Raw genomic sequence first — 27,554 nt, 5'->3', positions numbered from 1 at the left:
CTCCCCTACTGTTCTTTTGCTGTGTTTTCCTGTAGACTGTTTTCTTTACAGCATGTATATTTTATATTTTACTATGTTCAGCATGTTTGTTTTGAGGCTTGTCCATCATTTGCATAGAGTTAGACATAGTATATTATATGTTGCTTCTTACGTAACCTGTACGCTTTTTGTTAGGCATTCGGGGAAGTTAGTGAATAACCTTATGGTATATATGGACAGACAGAATATGTACAAATATAATTCCTTATTTCTATCTCTTGTTACAGCAAAAGACAAGGGAGAAAAGAAGCTCTTTGGTTTTGCATTCACTCCATTGATGAGAGATGATGGCACTACCTTGTCGGATGATATCCATGAGCTTTATGTTTATAAGGTACCAATTCTTTGCAGACTTTTCACCTACTCATTTCTGCTTCAGTTTAAATAAGTAATGGTCATTACATTATCTTTTTTCCCCTCTCATTAGAAGTATGTGAGGAACAGATTAATAGTAGTTTCAAAATTTTATAAATTCAAAACCATGTGACTAGGTATGGATACAGCCTTCTATTCTACGTACAGCTTACCTTTTCCCTTCAGATAATGATGATTTATCTTCTGTTAATCCTATTCATTTTGAATTCAAACACACTAGTGTTTATGAGCATTCAGCAGTTTTACCAGCCTGTGGCATCACTCTATACATCTGTATTATGAAATGATGCTGTACTTCACATGCATCATGTCACAATGCTACGGCTTGGCAACCCTGTAGCAAGGGGTTTGTGGGGGGTTGTTTGGGTTTTTTCCTCCCTGCTGATTTACCTTGGTTTATTTCTTCAGTATGATTTTCAGACAGCAGCACTAAGTTGTACGGTTGGAAGATCATGATAAGTTCTAAAGAGTCAGTGGTTAGGAGACCTCACTTTCTAGAACTGAGTCTGTTTGTGTATGTACAGGCCCTGAAGGTGGTAAGCACAGCTTTTTCTTAGAAGTGTTTTTGTGCACCCAAAAGATCAATAAAAGTACTGTTAGGCAATTGCTGTCAGAGTGTGTGAATGTGTGGAATGAGACAGACTAGGTACAATTCCATTTCTCATCCTGTACCTGCAGTGTGATGAGAACAGCACATTTAACAACCACGCACTGTACCTGGGGCTGCCTTGCTGCAAAGAGGACTACAATGGCTGCCCCAACATCCCTTCCAGCCTCATTTTCCAGCGCAGCACCAAAGAGACCTTTTCAGTCTCCACACAGCTTTCTTCTACCAAACTGACCCAGAATGGTAAGTAGCTGATCCTTCAGAATTGCCCAAGGCAACAGGGATTATGAAAAAGAGAGATAAGATGGGCGTGCTTGTGCTCTATTTATTTTACGAAAATACTCCTTTGTTATAATTTCATTATATGTATGCTTTTTTTCTTTACTAACACTATTGAAATGAGCAGAAACTGTTTTTCTGAGGAAGTAAGGATATTGACAGATGGCAGAGAAATTACAGACATTACTGTAAGTGCAAGAGAAGGGTAATGCGTTAAAGCAAAGTTAATTTTCATTAGATGATTCATGAACAAAAAACTCATTGTTAGCACTTCTACACAACCCAAAGTTTGTTTTGTTCGGCTTTTACAGAGATACCAAGTAAATAAAAATTTGTAACAGCAATGCCCCTGAGGCATGGGAAGACAAAAGTGGATTGTCCACAGTGCAGTGTCAAGTCACAGAGGGAAAAATGCAGTCTTTCCTCTGTTTAAAGTACTTCACCATTCCCTTGTTCATTTCTTTGTTAGTAGTACTGGACTTATGCTGTATTTTCCATCTTGTTTTCCCTTATTTATTCTTTTTTCCGAGAACTGTGAACTGCAACAAGAGCAGGAGTGTAACATGTAATGAGTCTCTGGTGGGTCTGGGGTTGCCATTCTTCCCTCTGCGTATGGATTCAAGCTCTTTCTTTCACTGTTCTGCAGTGGATTTGCTTGCCCTGCTGAAATGGAAAGCTTACCCAGATCGTGTGATGGATATTCTAGGAAGACTGAGACATGTCAGTGGCGAGGAAATTGTTAAGGTACGACATGAACTAACAGTCTTTGGATGTATCTGTGATAGCAAGTGAATTCAGACCTGCAGTGCACTTCTGAATGTCCCCTCTGATTGTACTTTTTGATTCACGCTGTGAATTCTGAGTGTATGACTTGGGATTTTACTTTAATATGAAACTGACAGGAAGATACACTCCAAAAATTAATGGATAGGTAGTCCTTGGGATCAAAATAGAGCTAATCCTTAGTAAAAGTCCCTCACTCACATGTGCTGCGAGTATCAGGTCCTCAGCACCAGTTGTTCCACTCTGCAGGCCCCCTCCTGCTGAGCCACACTGCTTGCTGATGTAGACGTAGCTACTGGTAGCGGTGTTTTGTGCAGACTTTCTTAAGTCAAGGGATCTTCAAAATGCATTTGAATACTTGTGGTCTCAGCAAAAAAAAAGTGCATTTCAGATACCCCTCTGATAATTTTAGGTGCTGAGAACTCTCCCTAGAATTTATTTCTCTAAATCTAGAAGTAAAAGGAGATAATTTGTAATGGCAAACAACCAGAAACCGAAGAGAAATCCCATCACTTAATTAGTAGTTTATGATTAAAGGCACTTCATTGTAACTCATTTGAATGTTGCCATATCTTGAATGTTAATCTCCATGATAACTTCATAACAGTAACGGAAGAGGACAATACCCTGTTTATATTTGAATTATTCAAGAATGTCATGTTTTGTACACTTTATTTGCAGGGCAGTACAAGTATCTGGTTTTTATAGAGAAAAGCATAAAAAGATATGGATTAAATTATTCCAAGGGGGGAAGTAATTGATTCCCTCTTTAAATCAGCTGCCATTTGGCATTAGGCTATGAAGAACAGAACGCAATAATTCAGAAAAAAAAAAAAAATCCTTTCAGAGGTTTCATAAATTGTTATATTTTATTTCTTGTTTACCACATCAGAAATTTAATTAGAATAGATTAAAAAATCATAAGAGAATGTGCAGTTGACTTGATTTTCAGCATTCTTCTTCACAGTCGTCCTTTCTGAGGACTGTGCTTTCAGGAAAGAAAATCACTGAATTATCAGCATTCAGTAAGCCTCAGTGTTATGGATGAAAGAAACAATTGGCAATATGAAACTTGACCCAATTAATGCTTGTTATAAAAGCTTTACTTTCTGTCATATAACAGAATTTTTCAGTATTAAACATAATTTGGAGCACCAGTTAATGTGCTTCCAAGTCTTAAAATTGATGAAGAACAGTATCTTATACCCTCTAATGATATGAGAATGAAAGTAAGTTGTTTTGCCACTGTTGTTAGGCAGCACTTTTAGTCAGCTTACAGTGAAAGGAACACTCAGTTATATTTACAAATCAGGCATGTGGTACATAATTCTTTTTTTGTTTGCTTGTTTTCTGTCATTTTTTGTTTTAGAAAGATTCCTTGTAAAGAGAAAAATTCTTCTTAGTAAAAACAAATGAAAATCTGTTGCATCAAATGGATGAACCTGAAGTGGTTTGTCCTTGGCAGGTGTTTCACAAAGATACCAACATGTGTGAAATAATTAAAGCAGGGGGGAAATAACCTTCTTTTGAATACAATTGAGTTTGAAATTCTTTGTTTACTCATGTCATTTTAGTTCCTACAAGATATTCTCGACACGTTGTTTGTAGTTTTGGATGACAACACAGAAAAGTATGGTCTGTTGGTCTTCCAGTCTTTGGTAAGCTGCTGAATTATTACTTTTCTTTATCTCACGGTCATTGAGTTTTAAGTTTCTTGTTACCGTGTTGCTAGTATTTTACTTCCATGAAATATGAAATATTCAGCTGGATCCATCCTTATGTTTCCTGTAATAATCTTCGGTGATGAGGGCAAGATAGCCTCAACAGATGTGAGGACAGCAATATGTGCTATCACTTGGGAAAAGCAAACAGTAACATCTAGCAACACAACTGTTTAAAGAAACTAATGTATTTCATTGTTCCTTAGCTTGTGCAACTTGTTTACAGAAACCTAGCAACAATGTGCAGTTTCCTTTAGTATGGGTTCACTTTTTTGTCTCCCACAGGTATTCATCATAAATCTGCTGCGTGACAGCAAGTATTTTCATTTTCGACCTGTGATGGACACTTACATTCAGAAGCACTTTGCAGGAGCACTGGCTTACAAGTAGGTTTTGTTTATCCATCACTTCAAGAGATGGCATTAGCAAGCTTTTGAACGATGTCACCATCAGAATCACAACCTTCACGTTAGCAGTGGCTTTCAAAAGTAGAACTACTCAGATGAGAGTTTTTCGGCATAGTTATAGAGAAAAAGTGCTGAATGTCACCTGTGGCTAAGAATAAGCAGACTTTGGAATTCATCTTGCCTTTCTGAACTGGCAAATCTTACTTTCTTTTTTTTTCAACTGAAGAGACACTGTCACTCAGCAACAACTCATTATCAGTCTGTACTAATGAGCTACCAAGAGCATATACATTTCTTGTCATAAGAAGGATGTTGGGATGTAAGACTTGTGTGAAAGCTTAGAGAACTAATTGTAATTTCCTCTTCCAAAGTAGACAGGTATTCACATAAGATAGTGTTCTATTTGATTAGAGTAAATGTATAATTTCAGTAAATCAGAACTTTAATTTTCGCTGTCACTTTGCAGATTTTGCCTTAATTTCTAGTATTCTTTTTTGAGTTTTGCATCAGACAAGAAGACAGATTTTTGAAAGCAGTAACAGTTATCATTAAGGGTTTTGTTATTCCTTTCTTTTAGACCATTTCTTTTGTACATTTGAGCTTATTCTATCTTTGGCCACAATAAAGTATTAAAAACAGCTTATAATTGGGTTTGATTGTTTTAAGGCATTCACATTTTAGTGTAATGAAAAAAACCTATATAAAAATATTCTGTCAATGGCAGATAAAAAACTGTAGATACTATACAACACTAGAAGACACAGTCACCTTCAGAGGATAAAAAGGTGTTCTGCTTTGTGTTAATTATCATCTCTTTCAGACAAAACAAACGATTTTTGGTAGTCTGATGTCTAAAATAGAACATGTTTTTAATACAACTCTTTAAGTTAGTCCAAATGGTATTGTGTACCTAGGGAAATAGATGCGTCTATTTTCTTTGTGATTTTAGTTTCTAAAAACTGCTTGCTTAGAGGAGATCTGGAATTTTTTACAACAAAAAAAAAAAGAGTATAGTTTGGTCTTAGAACTATATTGCATGTCTTTATCAAAGCTATCTGTTTAATAACATTTTTTTGATGTTCTCTTAGTATGCCTAGTAGTCTAAGTCAATTACAGCGAAGAAATTATTTTCTGGTTTTGAAATTTAAATAAACGTATATATTATGTAGGACAGCTATAGCTGACCACCAAAATGGGGTGAAATGAGACTATTTTATAGATTTCTCCCTAAAACCAAAATGTTTGTTGCCTGACTGATCTTAAAATAGTGCTGAAGGTTCCTCTTTTCACTGTTTGTTATATTCAGAGAACTAATCCGATGTTTGAAGTGGTACATGGACCGTTCGGCTGAGCTTGTACGCCAGGACCACATCCAGGAAGCAATGAGAGTATGTATCCAATGGAAGTGTTTGTGTGTCTGTTCCGTCTGTGACTACAAAAGGGCTGGGGAAGCTGTAAATAAAATCAAGGGTAGGCTGGCACTGACTTCTTATTTGTTTAACCAGAAATATTTTTTTTAATATTTTGCCAAAATTTTAATTTTAGGGGGAGATTCACTCTTCTGCAGAAAAAAATGGAAAAATGATGTCTCCTTAAGTCCTCCTGAAGCCCTATGGAGAACTTAAGTGGGATTTACTTGGAGTATATGTATGCTGGCCATATATATATATGTGGTCTACACCTTGCACTTCAAGAAGCCGTTACTTTAAATGTTTTTAGGCGCAGGTGCTGTGGATCAAAGATAGGCTTTTCATTTCTGGCTGTGACACAGCTTCATTGTTGAAGTTCTGGGGTATTTTAAGAAGCAGATAAATGAGCCTTTAACTGGATGGAAATTCTAACAACTATCATTGCACAGGAGCTGAATCAGAGTTCCATGATGAGTGTATGATCTCGCAGGAAGGCACAGCTTTCTAATGGGAATATTTTTGGTGCTATTACAGACAAATCAGAGAATAAATAAAGTATTAGTTTTACTATGTGCAGTTGTAAAAGAGAAAGATACTGTGTCAAGTACATAAATACAAGATTCCAAAATTTGCAGGAAGATATTTCTCTTTGAGTGAATGCCCATCTGTACCTTCTCACTCTGAGCAGGCTTATGTCCAAACATTGAGCCTGGGCACTTTCAGAACCAGTAGCAGTGGCAGAGGTTAGCACTTTCTTTTTCTCACTTTTTCATGTCAGTACGAATAGGTGAAGCATCTCACAGGTGAAGCACGCACACACATATATAATACTACTACTTTAATTTCTGGCAACCATTTGGGAAAGTCAGGGGTTGTTCCTTGTAAATGTATTTATGCTTGTGTCTTGGCATATGTTTCACTTTATTATGGCTTTTTCTTTCTTCTTGTGATATTTTTGTTCTTTGCTTTGCCTCCTTTAGTCTAATTTAGTCAGTATTTTTGAGGAAGTGATTTTTATTTTTTGAGAATCCTTGTTCCACTTGAACGGTATGGCATCACCACCATCAACTACGCCATCTTCTGTTAAGATCATATCCTGATACTTACAAGGGCACTATACCAGTGTTTACTTTGTCTTTTGGTAGATACGTACTTAGAAACTTCGTCTTTGTAATACTTTTCAACCACAGATTCATAGGAATGGTAAAAATGGGGCAAAGATGTCTTTTCAAGGAATTATCAACTTTCTATTCTTTTTGTTTCCATCCTTATCCTTCCTTTTTTTTTTTTTAATTACAAAGAAACCTATTAAAATTATAAGATGAGAGGGAGATCTCTAGCTGGAATGACTTCTAGAAGGTTTTCTTCCCTCTCAAACCATTCATTAGTGCTATATGCAAAGCAACAAACAGAGATGTATGATATTGTCCCTATGTGATCTGCGTTTTTTGAACCTCGTAGTAGTCCTCTTCAGAAATATGGAAAGCATGAATGCTGGAATGTCTTTCAGAAGCTTGGTTATTCAACATGCTGTTTGTGAACAAGGTACATTCTTTCAGGGATTCCAAGGCAGCTCTTTGCTTACTGGGTATCTCAAGTGCTTGCCTAGAAAGTAGCTGTTCCTTCCATGAGTGAGGTCAATTTGAAGACCTGACAGCCCAAGCCTTTCCAAGCACGAGAATTATAATTACCACCAGAGTTTCTGCAGACCTGACAGTGCATCCTCTACTGCTGACATTGCTGTCACATCTTACTCAGACAGTTCCCTCTGCGGGTATATCTTGGAGACACAAATTAATGTCTTTATCTTCTTCCATTACAGGAAAGTGATTGATTTCCTTCTTTGTTTCCAGATTTTATTTCAGGCATTTGGAGCAAGTTTGTACCAAAACCATTACTAGTACTATATTCTACTGTTGGGAATTTCTGTGGTCTTGGATGTCTTCACTACATTCCTTGCATTAGTAGCTCTTCAGCTGAGAAAACAGGATAGCTCTCTATCCCTTTTTCCCTGAATTAGCTGTTAAACATAGTACCCTAAAGCAGGTGTTGAAATATCTCTGCATTCTTTTTATGGCTCTTGACTGCCCATGTACATTCATGATGGATATGCAGACATCTCATAGGATTCTGATTTTCAACCTTGGCATTAGCAAGCAGTGCTCTAGACTATTTCTAAAATTACTTACCTCCCTCAAAACTGCTCTTAATTCTCAAAAAACTTCTATGAAACCCAGAGGAACTATAACCGAAAGGATGTCTCTACCTGTGCTAGAACACATGGCATCATGTTCCTTTATTATGCCCTATAACAAGCTGCATGTAAGCTGCATCCAGATACAGGTGCCTGTGCCTCCCTAGAGAATTCTGTAACGAAGTGTCCATGTATGGACAAGACAGTTTTACTTTCCCTGTTAGTTCATGGCAAAACTTATGAAGTGTCTCTAGGAGATGCCCTTTCAGCTCCAGTTATCTTCCAGTAGTAGAATCACAGGTGGGTTTTGCCTAGATTGAGGAACCCACTGAAAAAGCAAGACCTTTTCTTCCTCAGGAAGTCACATCTTCATAGCAGCGTTCTGGAGCTGAACCACACAGAACATGCATCAAACTTTTTTTAGAGACTTTGAGGTGCTGAATACCATTACTGTGGGGCTTTGCAGGGATACGGAAAGGGGCAGGCTTCCCAGCTGATTTCTTCAAAACCCTGAACATACTTTCTGAGCCATGCCAGCCAGGGAGCTAGTGAATGAGAGATTTGGAAATACATTCTCAGCCTGCCTTTTGAGACTGGGGAGTCCTCCAAATTCTTTTCTTCACCCTGACTTTAAGAAAAGAAATGTAAGTCTGTTGCTTTTTGAGACCAGTCTGTCTCTTGGACTTAATTACCTCATTCAGAAATAATTACCTTATTTGGTGATTCACATTTTGTACAGTCTCGCTTTTTCTAAGAATACCAGAAAATTGCTGATGTAATTATAATTGTTCCATCCTCGTCAGCCTGTTTGTGGGACTTGCTCCTTCTTTTGCTGCTGATGCCTTGAACTTTGCCCTCGGTCTTTTATCTGCTCTCACAAGACTCAAATTAGTACCTTCACTTGAACCTTTGCACTTTTTTTCTTAAAACTGCATAGTAGATGCTTCTTGCACTTGAAGAAAATACACTGTTCTCTGGAAAAAACACCTTGACAACAGGAAGAAGTTTGCTAGCTGCTCTTGAATGGTGAAGTGGATACTTATAACACTACCAAAAATGGCTTTTATTCACTTTGGTTGGGACAGTGAAAGAGATTCAGACCTTCAGAGCTAATCCTCTTTACATACACTGGGCTTATGATAAGGTTACTCATTCTACATACTCCAGATTCTTTCCTGAAGTATTCTTTGGGTTCCTTGAGTTAGGAAGTTAATCTGTGCTTTTTCTTAAAGCAGCTCTATACAAGGTTGATCCATCTGTTCATACTCTGAACATCAGGTATGGTTTGCCTTTTGTTTGAATTGAACAGCCTCTTCATCTCTGCAGCAGATGAGTCCAGATGTGCAGCTGTACTGTACCCGAGACTGTCCACTGGATTTATGAATGAGCTACAGTAAAACCATCCAATGTTGTCTGAGCATAATCCCTGAAGGCTCAAGTGACACTAGTGTCTCTGAAGAGTATTTTTATCCATTAGACCTGCAGAATAACCACAGAAATGTATCCACTTTTTTACCTGTGTTATCATAGAAGCTTCTAACTGATGCTGCTTTTGTCATAGTGGTCTTCTGGTTTTAATTCTCCTGGGACATTGCAACCAACCACCAGGTAATCTGTGCAAGTTGGGATGTGCTGTTCCTGTATTCAGAGAGTGAACATGCATATGGACAGTCACTCAGAGAAGAAAGGAAGGTTACTCATTAGTAAGTGGAAATTCTTTGAGACGTGTTATCTATATGCACGTTTCTTACTCCCTTTCTCATCTCTCCTGGGGTACCACTGGTAGAATTTAGGGATTGTTTGGTTGAGAGGCAATAAGCTTATGATGCTGTTTATCCATGTAAGTTTTGCATGTGATGTACCATGAGTCTTTAGGTTGCTGGTCACAGGTGAGAGTGGTGTGTGCTCACCTATTGTGTGAACATGCATACAGACTACGTTTTTAGGAAGCTTTCTTTAATTTGATACTGACTTTTTTTATATCATGCCAAACATAATAGAAGGCTTGAATTTTATTTCAGCGCACTTCTATGTCTTTAGGCACACATATGCATCATATCTGCGATTTTATAAGTAGTAAGAGTCAAAGTTAGTCCAAGTGCTGATTTGTGCTAACAAGACTTGGTTTGTGTTTTTACCATCTCAGCCACGTGTCTGCAAACACACTGAACTCTTCAGTTAACTGCCTTTGCGGGTTCGTTCTCGGCAACAGTTTAGGTTGTGCTAAGGATGCGGAGTGTCTCTGAAAGCCTGCCGTTCCCATTTCATACATAAATCCTCTGATTCATTGCAAAACATAATCTTCACATTAAAGTTATGAGCTTTCAGGTTAGAATAATGGTTGTCTATACCAAACCTATAAAACAGCTTGTATGAGCACTTGACTTGCTGTATTTGGTGTTAGCAGCAGAGATACTGACCTTGAAGAGCTGACTCTCGTGAACCAATTGACCTTTGTCTGGAAACTGTACAGAAATATAAAGTGTTATTTCCTGATAAAGTAAGGAAGCTTCACTGGGAGATGTTTTAGTACAGAAGTATAAATAACATACTGCCAAATTACCAAAGTTGCCATCACTCCTGAAAAAAAAAGAGGCTGTAAGTATCAGTGGCATTTTGAAATCTGTGATGGCTTTATGAGGAATTTCACATTCCCATTCTCTATCCTTAAAGCTGTAGCATTCTAAAGCTTACAACATAACATTGCATATTTGTGCACATAGTGTAGTGGTTCAAGGAGGGGCATCTTATGGATGCAAAAATATCTGATGAGGGCAAAATTTGTATTTGAATTAACTTTCAGTTTCCAAACAGTGAAGCAGGACAAGAATGCTTTCCAGTGAATAAAGTGGAATATTACTAATGTTTCTGTATAGACTATGATTACTGAAGCTCCAGCCTGTTTGTTTCCTGTGCTGAATTTTGAGGATATCATCAAACTATGCATCATGTCTTCCCTTAATCCTGCTTTAATGGTGTATCATGTTAAGCACTAAGGGAAGGAGTGAAGTCTAAATGTCACCAATATTTAGTACGTTTCAGTGTTGACAGTTGTGTACACCAAATGATCAAAAAGGCCTTGTTGCTGTGTGGAATATTACATCGCTATATTAGTGTCTGCGAGAACATTTGATAGCTTGGTAAGCTTGTTAAAGGCTGCACAGAACAATGTATTTTTCTTCACTGACACCGCTGCCAAATAAATGGTGTTCTGAATAATGCCATTTACACAATTTTAAAGATGTTTAGGCTGCAAATTTAGGCTTAATCTAGACATGTCATAGAGCAAATTATCATTCTGCTACAAAAAGATCCACTTTGCCAGTCCTTTGGGACTGCAGCATCTATCACACATTGTGTAACAGTGTTAAATGCCATCTTCTGTGCAGGTTATTCTCCCTCTGCTGGGTGCTCTCCAAGTTTCATGGGTGACAATAAAAGAAAGACACTTTAACTTACCACAGCTTGAAGTAAAAAGATACTCACTACAGTACTGCTGCTTGCTAGTGTTACGGGCTGCCAGAGGGCTTCACGTGCTGCTCTTGTCGTCTTCTATTTCTGCATCTGCATTTATATCTGTTTGTACATGTAGCTGCCGGAAATAAAGGTGAACCTTTATTGCGTTGCGTTCATATTGAAAAGTAGGTTCTCCTTTTTCCAGGTAACCCTTCTTCTGTCCTACTGACAGTCCACTTATCTTAATCTAGGTTAAGATAACTCAAGTAATTAAAGGTAAAATTTGAATGAAAACAGAAGAATAGCTTCTTCAGACACTTACAGTCCTTGTGCCAAGTCATGAGAAAACTAGAAGTCTCTTATCTTCACCAAGATTTTCCTCAAATTTTATAACTCAAATTTGTCTATTTGACTTAAATGCACGCTTTTTTGGTTAGTGGGATATACAAGGAACAAAGATTATTTGTTGAGAAGGGATACTTGCCTATGAGTAGCTCTTCCTTAACTGAATTATGTAACTTAAGAAACCTGGTTTTCTTTCTCCTTTCTAAAGCTGAAGAATTTAGTTACTGTGCACCTAGAATCTTTCCTGGTTCTCTTTAAAGCCTCCTTTATTTTTCTTTCTCTCTTTTTCTCTATCTTAATCTCCTTCCTCTCCTGCTCCTTAAGGCCTTGGAATATCTTTTCAAGTTCATTGTCCAATCTCGGATCCTTTACTCCAGAGCTACTTGTGGAATGGAGGAAGAACAGTTCCGCTCCAGCATCCAGGAGCTTTTCCAGTCCATCAGATTTGTGCTCAGCTTGGACAGCAGGAGCTCTGAGACTCTCATCTTCACACAGGTTTGCTATTTTCTACACTTTAACTGGCAAACCAGCTATTTTCTGCACAGGTAGTATAAATTGGCACATGACGATTAACTGCAGGTTAGTAGAGTTTTCCCCCTCTAGCAAGCTGATGATACTGGAAAACGACATAGCCAATTAATGTTATTAGACAGTAGCTTTGCACCACTTCACAGATACAGGTGAGCTGAACTGTGGACTCTCATGAGGAAGGTGACTTGCCACATGAGAATACAATTTTTGCTCTTCACAGAAGTAAACTGTATTTTCAAGTCTCTTGTTCATATGTCTTACAGTTGGCCTCAAGAAATTTTAAATCCTTAATTGTAGTAGATCAAGTCAATACTTAGGGTCACAGTAGAGAAGTTCAACTGATGTACTCACAGTCAGATAAACTTAATTCCAGTATACTCTAAAGTTATGGTCAGAATCATAGGCAGCCTGACTGCAGGCGTACTGTGATACCCGCACTCACATTTAATATGTTATTTTGAATACAGCCCAGATGACTTCACAAAGACTTCATGTGGGCTTAAGATACTACTCAAAGTCAGTAAGAATGCTGCAAAGTTTTGTTTCATAAAGACCACTGTACTAAATTACATACTTCTGTGTTCAAAAGTTTTAAGTAGTAATGTCAAATGTGTTGCATGTGCCTCAGCTCAGAGAATGGCAAACTGGACCACCTAGAACTTCCTGGTAATATGAAGGTGACTTGTAATCACTGATGTACTGTTTACAGGCATTCTGAACACCTGCTGTAGTTTGCCGAAGAACCAGTTGCTGTGAACGTTGCACCAAAACAGAGTGACTCCACTGGTTAGGGACGCTGCCAGCAATGTGATCTCTTTCTTAAGAAGCTGCTCTGAAAGATTTTGAGAACAGCTGCTCTAATCTTTTATTTAATCACCCATTAGTGGGTATATTAAGATGAGCCAGGATCATGAGAAATCAGTGCACAGCATTTTGCAGGCGAAGTGGCAGTGAGTGGAATCAGCCTCTTATGAAAGCAGGCTGTTTAGGGTCCTTTGCTTTTCAGTTGTGTTGATCACAAACACAGAGGGAATCTAGATTTGAGGATGGGGTTATTTTCCCTTTTTCTCTTGGTTTCTTTTTTTTTTCTCCTTTCTCTCACTATGGTATTTCTTGCTTTGGAGTTTTGTAATTTGTAAAGCCTGTCCTTGTTTAATCTTTGAAAAGTTTACTTTTTGTTTCCCCCTTGCCACTATGTTGCCCCTTGATCCCAATTGCCCCATAGGCCTCTCAGCCTGGAGGGCAGGCGAGCGGAGCTGGGACATGTGCCCCACAAAAATGTGGTGGTACTTCAAGGCCGTCGTTTAATCCTGTAAGTAACGATCCCCAGAACTGCACAAGTATTTCATCATGGATATTCCAAATTAATCCCTTTTCCCTACCCCAAACCCTCTTTTCCTGCATATAAACTGGAATTTAATGTTTAAGTGGCTGGTACTTTAAAACTAGGAAATGTGGAATATTTCGGTATTTAATGGAACAGCTTATGGCATCCACACACTGAAAAGACAGCACTGAGGGCTTATACGAGATTATATACGTCAAATTGGTCAGGAGAGCCAAGGAGATTATGTACTAGTTCTGGAAATCTGGACAACTGTTTAAGTATCTACAGAAATGCTTGAGGCCCTGGCAAACATAGCTTTCTTCACACTTGTCCTCTTATCCAGGATATTAGAGAGGTCTCAATATAGTTCTTTCCAGCAATGAGGTTAAAACTGATTATGTCCTTCCCTCCTTCCTTCCAGGCAATTAGTTTGACATGAGTAACGTTCCAGCATATTTTAGGGTGTTGTACAAAAGAGGGCCCTTCAAGGATCTGGTGAAATGATGTAGCTGTTCCTCAAGATGGCTCCAAAGCTTCCTGAAGAGATCCCATGCATATCCTTAGATTGCTACTGGACATCCTAAATCACCACAGAAATCCTTCTACTTAATAGTAATAGTTAGAAATAAGTTTAGGAAGACTCCTGTAAGGATTTGTTGGGCCGGTATTGTAATTTCACTTGTATTATCCCAGAGATAAAGGTGATGACTGGATTTGCGGCTGTTACAGCCTTCCAAGAGTACCATGAGCTATTTAAATGATTCATATTTGTTTATTTTGTTAGTACATTGTATGTATGTAGCAACAAATAGGTGACAACACCCAGGAGGCTATGTGGGTTTTTGTGTAATCTGAATTGATTGTAACAAGACAAGATGTTGAAAGAGATAACGAGCACGAAGAAAAAAGAGGTAAATTTATATTCGGAATAATTTCATGGGCTCTACAGTGTTAGTTGTAAAAATATATTAGGTTTTGCTCAAAGACTATTAAATAGATATCACTGTTGTTTGAAGGAAAAGATACTTTGAGGACAGACTTGGCAAAGAAGGAAGCTGTATATTATGTGGGATTAGGAGAGGCATGCCGAGTGTTAGAGCCAGCATGGGAGAGGTACAGAAACGTTTGTGCAGTGAGAAAACAAAAAAATCTGTGAGGAAAAGGAGAACTTGCAGAATAGAAGAAAATACCAATAGGTGGTTCTGGAAGGGCAAAGCTGACAGAGCTTTGCCACGAAGTTTGGTAAATCTGAACTTCTGCAGGAAATCAGTGTGGTTTGTGTGGAGAGCTTCAGACAGGGGAGGTGGAAGCCGCAAGAAGGGAAGTGCGCGGGGATGAGGGCTGGGCTGGGGGTGGATGGGAGTAAAGGCAGCTGAATTAAAACCAGACTCTGCAGCAGTTCAAGAAAGCAACCGTCTAGGAATTGAAGTAGTTATAATGAGGAAAGGGGTACGGACCTTGGGTAGGATGTAGAGGAAGAAAGAGAAGTTCTAAAACATTAGAGGTGTGTGGCAGTTGTTAGGTACAACACCAAGTCTGTGGAACTTGAGGATAGGGCGATGCATGGAATTTTCTACTGTTACGAAGAAATTAATTGAAAAAGTGTGAAATACGAGATGACGAGTTTGGGGTTTTTTTGTTGTGCTGATATTTTTTCTGCACTTTAAGAAACACCTTCAAGCTCCAGCTTACTGGAAATGCCCGTTACTGCAAGAATCACGTGCACATTTCATTGCATGATGTGATGCCTCTTTCACATGAAATCGCACCCCACCGCTGTTGCAGAAATACTGCAATGTCACATGACAGTGCTGCTATGGTTAAGGGTCTGTCAACATGTTCTTTACTTCAGAACATTTTCTGAAGGTTTTGAACTGTCTTAGGTAGTTGCTCAGTACAAAAAACTGGTACGGAGCTCTCTAATCAGAAGCAAGTTTTATATTTATTGAAAAAAGTAGATCAACAAAGATGGGCTATTTTCTGTTCTCTGGTACCTCAACTTTTTTCTGTTTTATAAGCTGTGCCCTAAAATACAGCCTTTTGAAGCTCCACAGTATGTATGTGCTCAGCTTACTGTAGGACATAGTATTGCAGCAGCGCTTGATTTTTATATACTACGTGGGGTATGTTCACTATGAACTTTAGGTATTGCAAAACATTAACACCAGCCACAGTGCACTGTTCCGTAGCTTTTTGCAGACCCTTAATGCAGTTTTACTGTTGTTTCTATCTCACTGCATTTAGCTGCAGTTACAGAATTCAAAATTTTCAGTTTCTCATTTACTTTTTTCAGGCTGCTTTGCTGAACTCCTTCCCCGCTATCTTTGACGAGCTGTTGCAGATGTTCACTGTGCAGGAAGTAGCAGAGTTCGTGAGGGGTACTCTGGGCAGCATGCCCAGTACAGTACACATCGGGCAATCAATGGATGTTGTTAAGCTACAGTCCATTGCACGCACGGTTGACAGCCGCCTGTTCTCTTTCTCAGGTAAGACAGCGGTCTCCGAGGCTAAGTCGTGCTGCTCACTAAGAGTAGGAATGCGTTATATTTATTTTGCAGTTGCTTTGTTGCAAACAATTCATTGCTGAATGCCAATAATCTTGGTAATTATTTATCTTGGTGGCATGATTGTTACGTATATTCGCTGTGGGTACTTTCTAAGTTTCCCTATGGTAGAAAATGTTTATAAATCCATCATGGATAAATTGTAGTTACTAAAGTTTGATAAAATATGTATATTAGCAAATCAAGTCAATTATTAAAACTGCCAAATCTCACTTGATACTCTGTATTACTCTTCTGTTGTTGTCATGGATAGGAAGATAACCGCCTTTCCAGCAAGCTTATTGTCTGAGAAAGAGAAACAGGGAGACAGTTATGTGAGAGACCCACCACATCTTTTAAAGTGTGTTTAACCTTTACATTATATATCACTTTAGTATTTATTTAGCTCAACATACTAGTAATTCTTTAAGAATTAATTGAATGAAGAAGGGTTGAAGATTGTGAGTTTATTTCATACATAAAGGTCTGAATGAAAGAAGTTATGAAGGTAATAGTGGAAGATAAAAAGCACCATTGGGCTTATCTTCCCTGTAGTGAGGATCTCCAGTTAGTGCACTCAAATTGTTCTACTCAGTGCAAGGTAAGAATGGTAACAACACAGAACCATCTTTAAACCATCCATTGTACTTGTATAAACAAGTACATTTTTTCTTAAATTTGAAATTAATCTCAAAAAATACAAGTGTAGAGAATAGATTAGTCCAAAGGTGGCTGTGAAACAGGCAGTGAATTTTTTCTATCGATAAAAATATTTGTCTTTGTGGGTGCCAGTTCATGGGCAAAAACCTCCTCTTCTGCCTTCTTAATAAAGCCAGGTGTAACTTCACCCACAGGGTCCAGGGCTTTAGGCCTTCCCATTAACCTTCATTTCTCCTTTACAATGATAAGGGCAATGGTGCTTTTACCTGCTGCACAGCCCCAGGACATCTCACTACAGCATGAAAAACCAGAAAGAAAGCTTCAGCGTTGCAAGGCAACTGTGACTATATAGATGCCACATTTTCCACCAACATAATGGTAGACCCCTATCCTGTTCCTTCCCGTGGAAGCATGACCCAATACTCCCTGGTCAACAATCTCTCCCATGTCCTATCTGTCCCTGGGAAGATGAATCTAGTTTCCAAAGTTACCTTTTGCCTGCCCACCCTACCTACGCCTCAGGTCTTGCAATTAAAGGAAGATACATTCTCCTTTTCTTGCCTCCCATATGGTGATGACTCGTTTTCCTTCTCTTTCTCCTATCAGTCCATTTGCTGATGTCTTGCCACTTTTTTCCCCCTCTCTTTTTCTGTTTTGGCTACTGTATTCTGCAGCTGCTACCTGCTCTCCCTTCTTCAATAAGATTAAGGTTTGTAAGCCAGGTAAAAGAGACAAATTAGCCAGTTTCCAAGAGGCATATATTGGAGAAGCTCTGTTAGCTGTGACAGTAGAGCGGGAAAGCAACGTGAAGTGAGGAAGGGTTTGCACAAAAGAAATCAATATTAGAAAGTACCAGTTCACAACTGTTATTTCCAAGCTGTATCACTATTGAGAACACCATGTACACTGTGTTTATGAACTTTTGAAACTAGATGCACTACTCATTCATTGGATACAGTTCCTAGAAGTGTAGTGTACTACAATCTGTACAACAGAAGTTGCACCAATTAGTCAAATGTGCAGTATATCAGTAGGCTAGTTTGGATACCAAAAGGCTGCTGATTGGGATGGTTGAAATTTAATTTTCTTTTGGAAGACCTGTGGCCTGACTTTCCTTCTTTCAGAGTCCCGGCGCATCCTGCTACCTGTAGTTCTTCACCACATTCACCTTCACCTACGACAGCAGAAGGAGCTACTTATCTGCTCTGGGATCCTCAGTAGTATCTTCTCCATAATCAAGACCAGCTCTTTGGTAATCTGCTGCTTGATTTTTACGTTGTTTTTTTTTTTAATTGCACCACTGATGTAGTAAAATGAAGACTGAGGGATTTTTATAGGTTAATACAGGTTTTTCAGATCCTTTTAAAAATGAAATTCTGCTAACTTTCTGTCAGCAGGAGAACATCTGAAATGAGGGTCTGCTTTTGTGTGTGTGACTCAGAGCATTCTGATTACACAGTGTTCTTGCTGTTAGGAGGGGAAAAAAGCGCACGCATTTACCAGGTTTGACACTGTTTAATTTTCTTCATCCAAGCCCAGAACTTAGATGTCAATGGAGTTCAGAAGCTCTACACAGCTCTAGGACTTGCAGTTCTGCAAGAGACAGTAACTAGCACTTTGTGATTCATGTTAAAAGAATACTCTAAAATTATCCAATCAATGAAATCACACTTACTTCTGGAAATTGCTGCTGTTTAAACACCCAGCTTTGATGATCATACTACTCTGATCTCAAATGGTAACTTGATCATTTAAAGCAACGCTCACAAACAGAGGGTGGTGAAGTTTCCCCACCTGACTCTAAAGGAGGAAGCTCATGGTGCTAAATATAATTCATACCAACGAGTATTTCCAATTACAAGTTACTGGTTTGTGTGAAAGGAATGACATGAAAAGTATCATGGTAATAAGCTAAAATAATGCTGCCATATAATAAAGGTTCCTGAACATAATTTGATCCCATTGTGTTCTAGAGTGTATGCAAGACCTTTGATTATAGATTTACCTTTATGGCTGTGACCCTGAATGTTTCCATCGGAGACTGACGAGGTAACACACACACACACTAGCATCACAACAGTATCTGGTACCAGTGAGGAATTTGACTGTACTTCTTTGAACCTCTGTTATGGAGCGGTCTATGAAAATGAGTTTGTGGTATGGCTGACTCAGCAAAATTGTCTTTGCCAATTCCATTCTCTCTGGTTTCTAACTGTCTGTTTACTCACCACTTACTGTAGGAGGGAGATGTCGTGGAGGAGGTTGAGATGATGGTGGAGAGCCTCCTGGACGTGCTTTTACAAACTCTGCTTACAATCATGAGTAAATCGCAGTCTCAGGAGGCGGTAAGAGGGCAGCGTTGCCCGCAGTGCACAGCAGAAATCACTGTTAGTAACTAACAATCAGTTTCTATTTCCTGCTTCTCTAACCTTTGGTTCAGTCCCTCACCACCACCAGCACCTCATTATCATCTCTGCTGCATGAATGCCCAGGGCTTTGTCTCTTTCCCTTAATAAGCCACAAATGCATTCCTTCCTCTGGGCAGTAGTGAGGTCTGCAGGAAGCAGTGGAGCTCAGGATGCTTTTGTGCATTTCCAGGTTATTTTCTTGTTTGTCGTTGCAGCTGTGATTGAGAGTTATTGTTTAGAACTTGAGGCATATGCTAGCTGCCTAGGGCTTCACCCCTAAACAGGTATCACCAGGGGCTGTATGAGTATCAGGCTCTGATCCTAAAACTGAGAACACCATAATGCTTAGTGGACAAGTCCCTTTACTTAACACCCTGGAGAGGTTCTGTCCAGGTTCACTGATTATTTCATGCAAATGAAACACAACATACTTTTGAAAAAGTAATTAACAAGTCCTAAGTCAAGTGAGCTGTTGAGCTTGGTGGGAGAAGAGGGAAAAGCCACCACTTTGTCCAGACTGCCAGCATAAGCCATGGGGAAGAAATTTTTTATTTGGCATGCAGTGGAAGAAGAGAAAAAGAATAGAATTTTGCTGTTCAGCTTTCTTCTTTTCTGGATTTGTTGCCCTTTTCTATTCTAGCCTATTTTAGTCTATTTTTGCTTCTCAGAGTCTCTAATGCAGCTTTTGCACAACATATGATGTTAAGCTGTTGTTCACAATATCCCTTTTTTTAGACTTGCTTTTTTATCAAATGGCTGAAACCTCAGAGGTATTGTTGGGGGCAGATGTATACTAAGGTACACTCCTCACACAAGAGAAAAGATTGTATCTTTCCATGTTAGCTCAGATAAAGTAACAAATGGTAGAATCCTAATAAAGAACAAGGCATTTAGTAGTTTTCAGACGTGTTCTTTGATACAAAACAAGAAAGGCAGTAGCTTGCAAATGTCTAGTAGCATCTCAATTTCCTTTTACTCCTACCATTTGACTTACTGTTACTTATCACATGCCACCTCACACGTAAGAGCACACTTTTTTTCCTAATGAAGTTCAGCCCTGTAAAGTTTTTTGGAACAACCTATGTCAAAGCTTCTGGGTAGAAGCTTGAGCCAATTAGAAAAAAAATTAAAACTGAGTGGACAGTCCCAAGTATAAAATCCCCTTGCGTTTGTTCCTGAATTTATATTGCACAGCACAGTGATATGTGGAATCTTATTAGATACTGCTTAGAAAGTAGTTTGTGTATTTTCTAAACTAATTGCTCATTGTCACAGGAAAAAACAGTGTTGTGCAAGGGACTGGCAGTCAAAAGACATAGCCCTTACGTTCTTGGCACTGCCTTGCTTGTTATCTTGGACAGATTGCTTAACTTCTCTGTGCTTTGCTTTCAGATATGTAAAATGGGGGAGCTCATCTTTGGAAAACACTTTGGGATACTGTGGTAACTGGTTAGGGTGCATCTGCTTTGCAGGCCAGAAATGTAATTGTAGCTCATGTAGGCTTACCCAAACTATGTTCAGAATATCTTACTGGAATAGTTAGTACTGTAGCTATGACAGCACATAACTTGGTGAACACTAATAAGCCAAATATTTACAAGATTTCAGACACCTTTTGTAGCCTGTACTGATCCTATGCTGTCATCGCTATACTGTTTTGAGTATCTGAGCCGATTACTTTAAATAATTCCTGGTATGTCTGCATGAGCTGCAGTCACACCTTCGATAGACATAGTATATTAAGTAAATGAAAAAAGGTGATTGTCAAAAACTGCATGCTTGGAGAGTGATTCATTAATGTCTATTAATCATTTTAAATTATTTTTGTTTAGACTACAACACTGGTTAAAAGACCTTTAAAACTGGCATCTGTGGAGCAGCCTCTAAGAGGTGTATTCCTATGTATTAACAGTAATTCAAGAACTGTTAACATGCAGTATTTTTAATCTCTATGCATGTCAGCTTTCCTCTCATAGGCATTGGGGCCATTTCAGACCCCTCCCTTTATACCTTACCCCAGGTTGAGTTTTATATTTATGAAATTTCAGATTGTCTGAATGAAATAGTTTCTCATTTGGTCAACAGGGAGAATATGTCTCCTGCCTTTTATCTTTGCTTCGTCAGATGTCAGACACTCATTTCCAGCACCTGCTGGACAACTTCCAAAGCAAGGATGAACTAAAGGTACAACAGAACATCATGTTTGTGGGGTGATTCACTCAGAATGGGAGAGCAAAGGGGAATCCTTCCAGCATTTCTTGCTCTGCTGATCGTTCCCATTCACTGGCACTCTATTCATGGACCTTCCTTTCGCCTTTATAATAATAGGTGTTGTGTTATAAAAACATTTAAGACCACAGGGCACTGAATTATCTTCGTAAGAGCAAATAAAGTCCCAAGATAGATGTTGTTAGACTTAAAAGGCTATCATTGTTGTACCATATAGAACATAATCAGAGGAACAAGGTTTTCTTAATCCTGTGAATGTGAAGTCAGTTCTTCTATAGCATTTTACTAGGTGTTCAATATGCATTGGAGCTTATTTATGAAGGGTGTTGATTATATGCCAAAAGAGAATTTCAAGCCTTTTTGGGGATACAAATGTCTCTAGCAGATAAAATCTTTGGAAAAGCAGTAACCTTACTACTCCACTTGCTGCATGCTTCCCAGATTTGTGAACATTAACTTAAATTATGGCTCTTAACAGAAGGGGTACAGACCTCTGTGGTGGCTCTTTTGCCACTGACATTTTGAAATGGCACATCTCAAAACAGCAGAAACCAACTTCTTATCTCAACTTCCACAGGGAAGAGGAGTATCTCTGACAACAGTCCGTTTAAAAGGCAGAATAATTTCATAAATAAAGACAAGACTTTATATAAAATGCTTTTGATTAGCATGGCACTCAATAAAATATGGACAATAAGAAGAATGTGATATGGCTAGAACTTACATTGCCTTACCAAATGAGATGGAGAAACAGTGAAAAATCTTCTCTGAATAGGCTTTCAGCTTTTAAATATTTCATGTGCATATAGAGAGGCTGAATAAATTAGGGAGATAAATTTGGGATGATAGAAATCTTACCTCTAGGTTGCAGGGTTCAATGTATCTCAGGTTGATAGTTATCTGAGATTTCTAACTTTCAGGTAACTTTTGAATTGCTGATAGGAAAATTATTTGACACATTAATTCATACTGATTTTTAATAGGCATTTTTAAAAGCTATCTAAACTATAGTTCTTACGTCAGACCAATGACAAGGTTTGTCACTGAACTGAAATCTGTCTTTATACCTGTAAGAACAAACACTGTGGTATCTCTGACAATCTAAGGGTATGTTCAGGAGTAGCACAGAGGCTGAAGATTTTTATACTCAACTTTTTTTCCAACTATCAGTTGACCTAATAAAATATATTACTTCTTTTTCCTTCAAATATTGCTGTAATAATATTTCCAATACTTTTTCTTAGATGGAAAGACATTATGTTCACTTACTGCTGTTACATCTAGGCAAAAATGAGACCAAAAGTCAAGGAGTTTCTATGCTTTACTCTTAGCTCAGTTACACCAAGATATTTATCTTCCTCCCTCTATCCCCCAAAATTAAGGCATAATGGTAGGACAGTTTTGAAGAAACCTTGCACTGCTACCTTCTGTGCTATCTTCATTTTGTGTAGAAGAAAAACAAAACAACAAAATCACAGTTTGCAAGGCCGACAACTTGGCATGTTTTATCCTTGCTGCTCTTTACAGATGCAGAGGTGCAGGAAGTCAAAAAAACAGAAATGCCTTCAGGTTTTTGGGGAATTTTTTGGAAAGCAAATATTCAGGTTGAATCTGTTTGAGCGACCTTTTCTGCTGCGTATTGCCAGAAACAGGGGTTTCTGTTACTATTTTTAAAGGCAGATGTAGGAGTTTTATTGGGTTTGAGTGTCTGGGTTTTTGTCAGATTTGTGACGTAAGCACAAAGAAATTTGGACAGATACATTAATTAATTGAATGCATAAATAAATCATTATTCTTCCAGCATATTTGAAAATAGCTGCAGATTGACACCAGCACTCTAGATGATAATACGAGAAATCGTAAATGATTACGTACATATGGAGTTTTTCATCTCACTGTATAAGTTAAGATTTAAAAGACAACTGCAACTAGTTTAGTACATATTAGATGGATACAAAATGAATAGAGCCATATCCCAATATACGTTGTTTCTGTGTTTTCAGGTGAATGGCCTAGTGACACAAAGCTCAAGTGGAGCACACTTGGCTTAACTGTCTTTCTTATAATCAAGAAAATAGATTAATCTGCAGCTGCTGGTGATTTTTAAATTTTTTTCCTTATGTGATAGGAGTTCCTCCTGAAGATTTTCTGTGTATTTCGGAACCTGATGAAAATGAGTGTCTTTCCTCGAGACTGGATGGTGATGAGGTTGCTCACCAGCAAGTAAGTAGAGAAGCAGGTATAAACTGTTGACATTCTATATTGGAATTTTTTCTCCTCAGCTGGGCAGTTAAAACCTGTGATGCAGTGTGTTTCATCAGACTGAGATACGGTGATCAAGACAGGAATTCTGGAGTGCTCATCCTCATTCTGCAGTTATTTTAACACTCTGGACCAAACTGGGACTTCTGTATTCGTTCAGTTTCTTAAACTCTACCAGTATGTACAGGTTTCAGAGAGTTAAAAGTTTGAACCCAAAGCTGAAGTAGCTGCATTTGAGGGCAAGAGCAGCACAGCAGCTACCACAATGCATGGCAAGGAACAGCTACCCACACCAAGTGGTATTAACAGGCAGGCCTCTCAACTCCCTTTCTCAGTAAATTACTACATTAGATGTCTGTCCCTTCCCATAAACCTCACTCCTTAACCTACCTAGAAGAAGGACTCAGTTATTTTAGAAAAGGAGGAGCAGACCCTAGTGATGACACCAAGTGCATCACATACAGAGTTTTTTCTCAATTAAATTTCATGTACCATTTTAATGCTTAATTTTATCTAATTTTCTTGCTTCTGATGGGTCAAGTACTATGCTGTTTGGAATGGCAGCAGTTTGATGAACACAGGGTGGCTGCAATGATTTACTAGTTTCTCGTTTCTTTAGATAAACTAGCTGTAGGATTACTGCTGACTAACTGACATCTGGAGGCGTTCCCATTACAAGAAGACGCCATGGAAGTTTTCCTAAAGGCTGACTGCTCAGCTGAGCTGTATGCTCTGCGAGTTCACCGTGCTAATGAAAAGTGAAAGAAGTAGATTTCAGTATTTCAAGGGCAAAGATTAAATGAAGTTCTGTAAGAAAAGAAAAATGCACATGAAAAGAGTAGTTACCTCAGATGCTGTAGGTTACCTAGTTCCCTTTGGCACAATTTTGCCGTAAACCTTTAGACTGATGGGTACGTTTAGCGGTGTTACTGGAAGTGTTGCTTTCACGTGAATCAGAGATGTGCTGTTTCTTTTGATAGGGTTGTTGCCTTATCTACATGCTATTTATTAATTCCTGAATTTATCACATGCCTTGATTGCCTTTCACTAAGGTGTATTTAGCCACCTACAAAAAAATACCAGGGAATCCAGTATTGGCAAAATACTCACAAATATGTTGTACTGAAGTGTAAGCCAGATAAAGGATCATTGTATAGCCAAGACTGAAAATAGCTCAAACTTCTTGAGTTGCTCTTCTTTGAGGAAAAAAAAAATCTGTTTAAAATAGGAGAAAGATGGGTGTATTCTTTCATTTCACTGAAGGTAATATGGCCCAAACATGCGAAATAGAGAGGATTTTAAATGCTCCTGTGTAAATTCCGAAAGTTACAATAATGATGAAAATTCTTAATCTTTTATCACTTAGTACAAATTCTTTATTAAAACACAGAAAGATAGGTGACTTCTATGTGAATCTAGCAGTGATTACATGAAGAAGCCCTGTCTCTGTACATACAGTAAAATCAGCACCACAAACCACTGTAAGATGTTACACTCCAGATTCAAATGTTCTTTTTTTGTTTTCTTTTTTTGTTTTTGACTGCAGTATCATAGTTACAACAGTTCAGTACCTGTCTTCTGCACTGCATAAGAATTTCACAGAAACGGACTTCGACTTTAAAGTAAGAATTGATACTGAGAAAATGTTATGACATCTTTTTAAACTAGCAGTAACAAAGGAACAAGAGCTGTTCGCTATGTTAGTTGATTGTATTTGCAGCATGTATTTGAGTATCTGTGAGGAAGATGACCTAACTGATAAAAGACAGGAATTTGAATCTGCTGTGGCATTAAGGGGAAGTAGAACAGATACACTAGGGATTAAGTCAAGAAAATTGAGCCCCTTATAAAGGAAACAAGTATCTTCATAAGCAGTGGAGCTAAAAGCATGCTGTCTTACAGATTCATGGCTAATAAAATGTAAACTCAGGCAATGCTTTTCCTGAAGTTGGGGCATTCGTGATCTTCCTCTCCCAGACACCTCTCTTTCTGGCTGTTGACTTAAAACTTGGAGGAACAGAGGATTTTAGAGAGTGTTTTCCCTGCATCTGATGTAGTTGAAAACGAGCAACAAGTTCAGCGTTACTAAGGAAAAGCTGCCAGACATGTACCCAAGCACATGTACACAGAACATGATGGCAAAAGCATCATTTCTTTGGGAAAACTGACTATATTATCGGGCTCTCATTCATGATAGAATGTAATCTCTGGAGATTTCTGTGGGATAAAATCTGTTTCGCCTACAGAAAAAACAACTTAAAACTTTGCTGAAGTCACCAAGTTTATTCATTTTTTAACTCTGGTGCTAAGAGGAAAGCCCGGTGGCATTACCTTCTTGGGGGTTTTAAATAATCCATTGGTATCCTTAAGAGTTTAGTATCTCAGTAGTTAAGATACATATTGATTACGTTACGTCTTGATTACAAAAAGGAACAGTCTCATTCTACATATAAATGAACATAGGTCTTCCTACACCTGTTTAAAACTTACTCCTTGGAGTGTAATGTTACAAAACTTCCTTCCTGTGTCACAGGTGTGGAACTCTTATTTCAGCCTGGCAGTTCTGTTTATAAACCAGCCAAGTCTCCAACTAGAAAATGCCACACCAGCTAAGAGGAAGAAGATTCTGGATAAGTAAGAACATGTTTTGTTGGGTTCCCAGTCTTTTCTGCCACCTCAGAAATGAGACTTCTTTTTCTACCACAAGTCCCTGTGATTTATTATGGAACCTGGGATGTGGAAATGCTTGGGAAATAAATAAGTAGATCTCCTAATACAGTGTTCAGTGATCAGTTGAATTGTTTGATATTCTTACGTTGACTTAAATGTGAACTTTTCTTTTTTTTGTTAACATCACCGCCTTGCTGGTTTTTGTTCCATTAAGCAGTTGTCTATCTCCTCTCTTTCAGATATGGCGATATGAGAGTGATGATGGCATATGAGCTCTTCAGCATGTGGCAGAACCTGGGTATGTCTCTTCCTTCTCTGCCCTAACAACCAAAACCAAAGTAACACTGGATTTCTGTTGGAATTTTTTCTTTTTTTTTTTTTTTTTTTTTTTACTTTTTGTAGCATCGTAGAATACTTAGTTTCTCTTAAGAGCTGTAAAACCAGGGAGCACTTCTCCCACCAGAAATTCTCTTCTGCACTGTCTCATCATACTTTTTTTTATTTGAAGTAATACATTCCTATAAATCTGAATGCTTTATTCTCAAATGTGACAGTGGCAGGTTTTGGTTGTTTTGACACATCCGTTACAGTTTTTAGGTATTTGCAAATATAAAATCACCTTTTTCTAATCCCTTCAACTGTGCTGCAGTCAGGTTCATATGGAGATATACTGTTACTCTCTGACTTCCGCCCGATCCATGGCTATAAAGCAGAAATTTAAATTTTCACAGCTATAACCAACTTTGTAATTTTGTAGATGATTCAAAGGCCAAAGTTGTCATGATTCAAAATAATAGCTACCTGTGTTTGATAATAAAGCCCAGAAGTGGCATACAGTAAAGCTGCTTTTTTGGTGTCTTCAGATACTGGTATGCACAACAAATTCTATGTTACTACTTGAAAAAGAAAAAAAAAAAAATTCAAAACAAAACAAAAAACCCAAACCAAAACCCACAAAAGCCCTGTCTACTGTAATGCAATAGTTGTGATAAAGTTTCAACTTCTGCAACTCATTTGACCTTTCCCTATACGTTTTGATTAAGAAATTAAGCATTTTACAAGATGGGGAAAAATATATCTCGCCACAGGTCTCCAAAGGTAAATGGAGAATTTTCATTTAGGACTTGTGCTTTTAGAAGTGTGCTGCAGCAGTCTTGGGTTTAGGTAATTCAGGATTTTATTACTAGAAGAGCCAAGTAACATCTGTACTGCATCAGAGCAAGTCCAGCTAGGCCAATATCCTGTCTCCATCAGGGACCAAAGACAAATACCTATGGGAATGTTTGAGGACAAAGGAAGGATGTAATAT

At 38.3% G+C, this 27,554-nt stretch overlaps 1 protein-coding gene across 1 annotated transcript in view; it reads left to right on the top strand.

The window, feature by feature from the left end:
* DOCK3 (dedicator of cytokinesis 3) overlaps positions 1 to 27,554 on the top strand; it is a 196,191-nt gene that overhangs the window by 125,245 nt on the left and 43,392 nt on the right. The window contains exons 16-30 of the mRNA XM_059823157.1: positions 267 to 373; positions 1,093 to 1,264; positions 1,947 to 2,044; positions 3,658 to 3,741; positions 4,090 to 4,190; positions 5,518 to 5,599; positions 11,940 to 12,110; positions 15,767 to 15,959; positions 17,801 to 17,928; positions 18,917 to 19,063; positions 21,170 to 21,268; positions 23,442 to 23,536; positions 25,122 to 25,197; positions 26,109 to 26,209; positions 26,485 to 26,543. Coding sequence (XP_059679140.1) covers positions 267 to 373; positions 1,093 to 1,264; positions 1,947 to 2,044; positions 3,658 to 3,741; positions 4,090 to 4,190; positions 5,518 to 5,599; positions 11,940 to 12,110; positions 15,767 to 15,959; positions 17,801 to 17,928; positions 18,917 to 19,063; positions 21,170 to 21,268; positions 23,442 to 23,536; positions 25,122 to 25,197; positions 26,109 to 26,209; positions 26,485 to 26,543 — 1,713 coding nt within the window. The remainder of the gene's footprint in view (positions 1 to 266; positions 374 to 1,092; positions 1,265 to 1,946; positions 2,045 to 3,657; positions 3,742 to 4,089; positions 4,191 to 5,517; positions 5,600 to 11,939; positions 12,111 to 15,766; positions 15,960 to 17,800; positions 17,929 to 18,916; positions 19,064 to 21,169; positions 21,269 to 23,441; positions 23,537 to 25,121; positions 25,198 to 26,108; positions 26,210 to 26,484; positions 26,544 to 27,554) is intronic.

This window comes from Gavia stellata, chromosome 12, assembly GCF_030936135.1.
Source record: "Gavia stellata isolate bGavSte3 chromosome 12, bGavSte3.hap2, whole genome shotgun sequence".
Lineage (NCBI taxonomy): Eukaryota > Metazoa > Chordata > Aves > Gaviiformes > Gaviidae > Gavia > Gavia stellata.
Note: the sequence above shows the minus strand (reverse complement) of the source record. Positions and strands in the feature narration are given on the sequence as shown.